This window comes from Curcuma longa, chromosome 2 (assembly GCF_044706935.1).
Source record: "Curcuma longa cultivar G26 ecotype Majalengka, Jawa Barat chromosome 2, ITB_CL_G26_1.1, whole genome shotgun sequence".
Lineage (NCBI taxonomy): Eukaryota > Viridiplantae > Streptophyta > Magnoliopsida > Zingiberales > Zingiberaceae > Curcuma > Curcuma longa.
In genome coordinates, this window is record NC_133862.1 from 700,885 (window position 1) to 708,689 (window position 7,805).

The following is a 7,805-nucleotide window of genomic DNA, read 5'->3' on the forward strand; positions in this document are numbered from 1 at the left end:
GTAAGAAAAATGTGACAGAGATATTAGCAGTCGAAGGGGAAAATGAGGTAGCTTCAACATCTCCAACCACCAAAGGAATGATACACTTAACAAATACTGTAGTTGGAGGTAAGAAGCAAGTGAAGACATTAGTGGTTCTAGGGTCGAACAAGGTGAAATCAGCAACTTCAATATCAAATTGGATAGTGAAAGACAGTGATCTTAGCAATAAGGGATATAATTTTGCTAGCAATCAAGAATCTGAGCAAGCTGGAGAGCAGGAGGCAGAAAACGAAGGTCGAAGTGGTGAGCATCAAGCTATTGTCCAAGAAGAGGGTGGGATATAGCAAAATGTCAAAGAAAGATGGGGGACTTGGCTCTCACCTTATTGGCAATCCAATTCCAGAGGCCAAAGCTAACCAACGTTGGCTGGAAAGATACTAGAAGAAAAGAGTGGATGATCTGGTATTGTTAGCAAGTCAATATTATTTGCAGGCCATAATGGATGGAGCTCATTACAAACGTTTATGATGATGCATATGCTAAGAAGCACATGAAGGAGAGGCTGATTATATTGGTCATATAATTGAGTTTTTTGAAGTTATCGATAAAGAATGATATGGCTTAGTGATTTTTTAGAGAAGAAGGCATATGATTATTAAAGAGCATGTCCATTGCATGATTGGAACATGATTCAAGGAGAGAATTCTTTCTTGTTGGAGGGAAAACATAACAATGTTGTATTGGATGACATTATCTCCAAGATACAAATCCAACAAATAATGACTCCAAATATTGATTTGAAATCTAATAAGAAAAGCATCCCCGCCTTGTGAGCTTTATTGTGACATTTCTTATTCTTTGGCATACTCTACATTTACTAATTTGCCTGATTGATGAAAATGTTAGGAACAGTAATGGTTCTCCTAATTCTTCAAAACAAAAAAGCACAATCAGATTTTGAAGCTACATTTCTAACATATGCTAAAGCACATGAAGGAGAGGCTGATTATATTGGCCATATAGTTGAGTTTTTTGAAGCAATTGATAGAGAACTACACTTTATGGCTTAGTGGTATTTTAAGCAGAAGACAGACACGATTATTAAGGAGCATGTCCATTGTCATGATTAGAACATGATTCAAGGAGAAAAATAACAATGTGGTGGACAACATCATCTCCAAGATACAAATTCAACGAATGACTACAAATATTATTTGGAATCTAATAAGAAAAGCATCCCTTCTTGTGAGCTTAACTCTGACATTTCCTAGTCTTTGGCATTCTCTACATTTATTCTTTGGCATACTCTACGTTTACTAATTTGCCCGACGAAAATGTTAGGAACATTAATGATTCTCCTAATTCTTCAAAACAAAAGGCACTACCAGATTCATTCTGAGGCTACATCTTCTAATCAAAAGAATTGATGTGATCAATATTCTTGATTTTTATTCACATGATGGGGTAATTGCGAGGCAATATCCACAGGTCTATGCTTGGGTGCCAATTGTGTCTAGCATAAATTCTAAACATCTTAGGCAGTTGACTTAAATGAATATGCAAGTCAAAGCTTAAAGTTGAATCATCCAAAGGCTGATGTGCTCTTTTGATTAAATGGTAGGAAAAAATGCACACAAAGTACTGTGTATGCACTTAGCAACCAAATTTTGTATGGAGAAGAAAGTGATCCAAATGGTTTGGATGATGAACCTGAAGATTCTAATATGAACCATTTGAACACGTTCTTCTTCATGCAAACTTTGGACACCAAGTACATAATACATACTTCAGAGGTACAGATTCTTTTTAACACAGGTAGGATTTATAATCCTAGACCTCCTCTCTACTATGTTAGAGTTGATGGATTACCACTATTCCCAAAAGCTCAAAATGTTAGGAAAGGAGCCAATTTATATATTTATATTGTTATACTTGATTGGTCCAACCCTGACATTTTTTGACAGATGGGATTCAGATCTCTAACCTCTTGATTTGATATTATGGTTTAAAATTTCGAACCATATCGGAGTTTCAATTTATAACCAAAATAATATGGTTTCGGTTCCATATCATACTGTACCGATATGATTTCAGTATTTTTTAAATATAAAATATCTTAATTAAAAATATTTTTAAAAATAAAATTTTTAACTTAAATATTAATAAAATAATAAAATAATTTTAAAAAGAAAAAAATTGCATGGTGCCTCAGCAACCCCTCGGAGGTCGCCATTAGATCGCGGCAACCCACGGTGTCGGTGCTAGTATCGGTGCCAGGCGAAAATGCGGAATGATAAATTTTGGATATATCGTCCGACATGGTATGAGATTTTAAACCTTATTTGATATCATGTTGAATTTGGTTAACTAACTACTTATCCTAAAACCTTAAGTTATTAAAAAAGAGGCCAATTTATATTTATATTTAAAATGGATCACCTCACTTTTCCACGTGGGAGGAATGGATGTTGAACATCCTACAACAATCTTATTGGACACTAAGATTATATTCACTTGTCTTGGATACTCATGCCCAAGTCTAAGTTGCATAAAGCCTAGTTGGTACTAGATTTTCAAAATTGTTATAATTAAGTTCATTTGTCAAATTTACTATGCCAACCGACAACTACTATGGCAGTAAATAAGCATCCATGTCAATTTTGAGTCCCTAGAAGCAACATAATTGACTAGGTCAGTAAAGATGATAGGCTGGATGGAAACTGTTAAAGGGTGGATAATTATAATGTTCACTGCAAAACAATGGCTATCTTCTAGCGAAGTACATGGTAGATTGACCAAAGCTTGTAGCATAGAACCTGTTTTCAAGATGAAATATTAATGCTTTTTCACAATCATTTGTGAAAAAGGTTCTAAGAGAAAATGAACACATTCTACGGACTATGCAACTCAGTATAGGTAGTCTCAAGATAAAAGTCTCAATATAGGAGGTGTTTAAATATTTGTAATGGTTGATTTTCTTAGAGCAGAACAAAATTAGCTACCAGCATCAATCTAAACAAATAAATTTTATCATTTATATTTAAATAAATTGTCTTGTTTTATTATTGCTAACCAAGTTTTTTTGTCTTCCTCTTCCTCATTTGATGTGCACTTTTGTCATAGTTTCACATCATCTAATTGAAATATTTATTGGTTGTCTAAGTACATATCCATACCATCTTAAACGAGTCTCCCGAAATTTTCCCTCAATAGGTGCAATTCCGATTTTCTCTCTAATATTTCATTTCTTATCATGTTCATATATGTCGGCACATCCACCTTAACACCCTCATCTCTGCAACTCTCATCTTCTTCACATGTGCTCAAGTCATAGTCCAACATTCAATTCCATATAACATAACAGGTCTAACCGTTGTTTTGTAAAATTTTTCTTTTAAGTCTTAAATGTACTTTGCGATCACAAAAAACATCTAACGCTCTCATCCATTTCAACAATCTTACTTGTATTCTATGTAAGACATCTCGATCCCTCCATTCTTTTGCAAAAATGATCTTAAATACTTAAAGCTCCCAGTAATGATCATTTTTGCAAAACGATGGACGAATTGAGTGATGAATTTGCAAGCATAAAGTATGTTGTTTATGGTACATTTTCAAAAAGTGAAATTAGTTGAGTCAGCATCAATCATCACTGATAGCATTTGGATACATAGGTTCCTAAGAAAAATAATCAAGTTTCAAACAAATATCTAGATTAACTGAAACATAAAATACATAGTTCAACTACACAACATATCCCGAAAAAAAAAACTAATCACCTCATTTATAATTAATGCTCTTCCATTCCTAACAATGTATTGCACATCTCTGCGGTAAAATTCTTTAGCCTTCAAAGCATTCATCACAAATCTGCAAAAAATCACACAAAGCAATGGTACAAATGAAGGAACCAAAAGAAAGGGGCATAAACTATAGCAAATTAAATTAACAAATCTAATTTAATATTTACATTAATTTTTACATATTTATATATTTATTTGAATGATCAATTTATTTTGTTGGGCAATGTTAATCCATGCATCCAACTCAGATGGTCATAAGTTTTGCAATAGAAATTAAAGTTTCTTGGCTTTTTCTCATAAGCAGATTCAGGGAAACAATACAAATTCTTCAAATTTTAGAAAAGCAACATAACTACTAGTTCTATACCAGATTGAACAAAAATTATGTTCAAACCCACTAACAAGTGTCAAGCCAATAATCTGCAACTCCAATATGTACAGTGGGATATCAAATTTAGCAATGGAATATATAATACAGGAAAAATATCTTAATGACACCTTGCCCATGGATCCTTATCATCCCACAAGTCATTTGTTTCAAGAGCCATTTCAGCAAGAGCAACTCCTTCCTCAGTCAAATCCACTGAATTGTCTTTTAACTCAATATTGTAATGCTGCAGAAAAAAGTTAATCCGTCACAGCAAGCTTCAGTTGGCAAATGAGAAGTAGAAAATTGAACTTACGATGCCTCGTTCAAGCAGTTCAGCAACTTTTGAAGCGACCGGATATCTGGCAGCATCTTTCCTATCCTATCAGCAAAACATGATAGCATTTTCACAGCGTGACTACAAATTCTTAGTGATGAAAGTCAAAAATCAGGCAAACATGGAAAATAGATGAATGCACCATTCCAATTACCTCACCACTGATTAATAATGGATTTCTTCCCTCGTCAATAAGAACTGAATCAACTTCATCAACAATTGCATAATGAAAAGGCCTTGGCCTATTTGACACAAAGCTACCAATAATAGTTATCATTAATGAGAGAGAGGTTATGAAATTAAATATACAGACCATCGCATAACTAGTTGCCTTCTATTTCCTGAAAGATTGTCACGAAGATAGTCAAATCCAAGTTCCTGAGAAATATACAATGGTTGCAATTTGAATGTACAAGTCAAAAGCAATGGCTAACACATGGTCATATAAATAACTCAAAATGAACCGAAGCTAAACCATTTACTCCAGGCCCTTACTGAATTATTAGTGTATGTAATGTCACAACTGTAATTGGATCTCCTTTCATCTGCTTTCATCCCTGCCTGCAGTTATTTTCAATGAAGGCATGTCCTGCCTCTTAGTGCAGTGTAGTTTATCTAATATCAAACACTTAGAACAAGGAAGCTACCTGTATGAGACCCACAGAAAGACCAAGGAAACGATGAATGCTTCCCATCCACTCAGCATCACGCTGAGCCAAGTAGTCATTGACAGTCACCACTGTGGACATACGGGAAATAGTAATGGCATACTATCAGAATTTTTTTAAAAAAATGTCAATCATGTTCTAACTGAGAAATTTCTATCACTGCATCTCTAATCTCATCTGAGGCATTGAACTTCAAAGATTGAAGATAGACCTTAGGTGTGTCATTTGAAAAAACATGAATATCACAGCAGTTAAAGCCATCAATGTTGTTCCCAAGCATGAATGAAAAAGCAATTAAAATCTCTAACCCTATGAACATGGAGAGTAAATGTATATGTTAAATGGAGGGATGTGATTCAATGTACCCAACACAAAATAGATGGGCTTACACAGATTGCTGATCACTTCTAATGCCCTTAAGATCTCATCTGCTTTGTTATCTTATTGCAAGAATGAAGATTTTAAAAAAAAAATGCTAAGCCAAGAAGCATGAACTAAACAATATATTTTGAAATGTGCAAGTACAAAAAGGCATAATAGTTTTCCAGACGTATATTAATTGAAGAGGCAAAGCTTCAACTCATTTACAACCTACTCCATAAATAGGAGAGCTTATCCAATCAGTTACCCAAACAGAGAATTAAAGTAATAATAATAATAATAATAATTTCTAACTTAAACTGCAAGGATAATTGTGACAAGATCTTCTTCCATAGCAGCCAAACATGCAAGCCATGAAATTAACAAACTTTTTCAACCAATCATACCATACCATGAACTCCATTTCCTGTAAGCGCATTTAAATATGCAGCAAGTGTTGAAACAAGTGTCTTTCCTTCACCAGTTTTCATCTCAGCTATGCACCCATCATGAAGCACCGCTCCACCAATAATCTGACAGAATAAAGCAAATAATTAAGATTTTCTTGTAGAATTTGTTTTCCTGATCCTTACTTTCAGAATAAAAAAAAAAACAGAGTAAAATTACTAGGTACCTGAACATCATAATGTCGCATACCAAGCTTTCTTCTGGCGGCTTCCCGAACAACAGCAAATGCTTCTGCAAGTAACAAAGATAATTCTATGAAAGGCTTATAAATTGAGACGTTCCATCGCACAGAAGAAAAAGAATACGGAGTAAAATTTATCAAAGAAAACAAATGAGAAAACAAATAAAGAAACCAACGATACAAATCGTTAACCTGCTTGGATATCGGCAAGGGTTTCTCCTTGGCTCAACCGTTGGCGGAACTCAACAGTCTTTGCTCTAAGCTGTTAACAACAGAAATGTCAACGCGTACACTAAAAAACAAATGGACTATTATATCTTCTTTCAATCCCTCCCTCCCTCTGCTAATCTTTCAAGTATTCTCACAACCTGTTCATCGGTGAGACTTGTAATCAGGAACTCGAGCCGATTGACTGTTCTAACGAGCCGATCGTAATCACGGACGACCCAGCTGTTGAGGCTCCAGAGGTCGTTCCATTTGGCGCTCTGCAAGTGACCGACCGTCTCCTGGAACCACAGAGAGGAAAGTGTAACCTAGCGACGTGCACACGGTGAGGGTTTCAAAGAAAGAAAACCGCACCTTCAGCGACTCGACAATTGAATCGGAAGAAGAAGAAGAGCTGGGCGGGGAGATGGAGGAAATGGCCGAGAGCACGACAAATCGCCGCTTCTGGAGGAATCGAGGGGAAGCAGAGACTGACGAGATAGAGGGTCTGGCGAGGGAAGCAGCCGAAGGGCAGGAGGAGAGCGGGACGACGGACGCCATCGCCATGGGAGAAGGAAGAGCTGAAGTGGTGTCGGTGATCGGAAGCCAAGCCAATCCGTAGCCCTTTTCTACTTTCTTGGGAGAAGACCAACGGGCGGCAGGGTTAGAAGCAGGTTTTGGACGTTGAGATTCGGGAAATGCTGATCGAGATAAACGGCCATGATATGATAGAATATTGAGATTTTTATTTAGCCAAAAGTTTGTAAATGAATTTGCAAATTGAATTTAGTTTGCAAATTTAATGTTCAGTTGGGTAAGAATTTATCAATATTGATTTAATACATATAAAATTAATTAAATATAAGAGATTTATATTTTTTTTAGTGATTTAATACATATAAAATCCAAAATTAAGTGTCCAAAATTAGACTCAAAATCTGACTTGAAATATTTTTTTTAGTTAGATTGGATTTAGATAGATTCGAATTGACCTGGATTAAGAATTAAGAATAAAATGACACTTTTAATTAAATGAACAAATTTAAATAATATATATTTAATTTATTAATATTTAAAAAAAAAAGATTATAAATTATTTGTGGATAATATTTTTGAATAAAATTTATCAATGATATTCATCGATAAAACTTTTATCACTATATTAAATAAATAAATAAAATTCTAAAATTAATAAATAAATTTATATTATTAAATTTAATAATTAATTAAATAAATTTAAAATTAAAAAATAATCAATAAGGTTGAATTGAGAATTCGTTAACTTCTAAAAAAATCAAACTTTAGCCAAATTTGAATCAAAACTCAAGTTTAAAAAAAAAATCAAATTTGAACAACCATTTTGATTACTTGATTCAATTTAGGTTCGATTTAATTTAGCTGGACTATCTTATCAAATAAGTTTGAACATCATAAA

The 7,805-nt window shown here is 34.2% G+C and overlaps 1 protein-coding gene across 1 annotated transcript in view; it reads right to left on the bottom strand.

Moving 5' to 3' along the window:
* Window positions 1-6,992, bottom strand: part of LOC141818591 (protein translocase subunit SECA2, chloroplastic) — a 28,027-nt gene extending 21,035 nt beyond the window's left edge. The window contains exons 1-12 of the mRNA XM_074706057.1: window positions 6,746-6,992; window positions 6,535-6,672; window positions 6,359-6,428; window positions 6,152-6,216; window positions 5,930-6,050; window positions 5,137-5,228; window positions 4,985-5,050; window positions 4,803-4,867; window positions 4,644-4,731; window positions 4,469-4,534; window positions 4,284-4,399; window positions 3,762-3,852 (exon numbers count right to left, since the gene is read on the bottom strand). Coding sequence (XP_074562158.1) covers window positions 3,762-3,852; window positions 4,284-4,399; window positions 4,469-4,534; window positions 4,644-4,731; window positions 4,803-4,867; window positions 4,985-5,050; window positions 5,137-5,228; window positions 5,930-6,050; window positions 6,152-6,216; window positions 6,359-6,428; window positions 6,535-6,672; window positions 6,746-6,937 — 1,170 coding nt within the window. The 5' untranslated portion in view covers window positions 6,938-6,992. The remainder of the gene's footprint in view (window positions 1-3,761; window positions 3,853-4,283; window positions 4,400-4,468; window positions 4,535-4,643; window positions 4,732-4,802; window positions 4,868-4,984; window positions 5,051-5,136; window positions 5,229-5,929; window positions 6,051-6,151; window positions 6,217-6,358; window positions 6,429-6,534; window positions 6,673-6,745) is intronic.
* Between the last annotated feature and the right edge of the window lie 813 nt (window positions 6,993-7,805).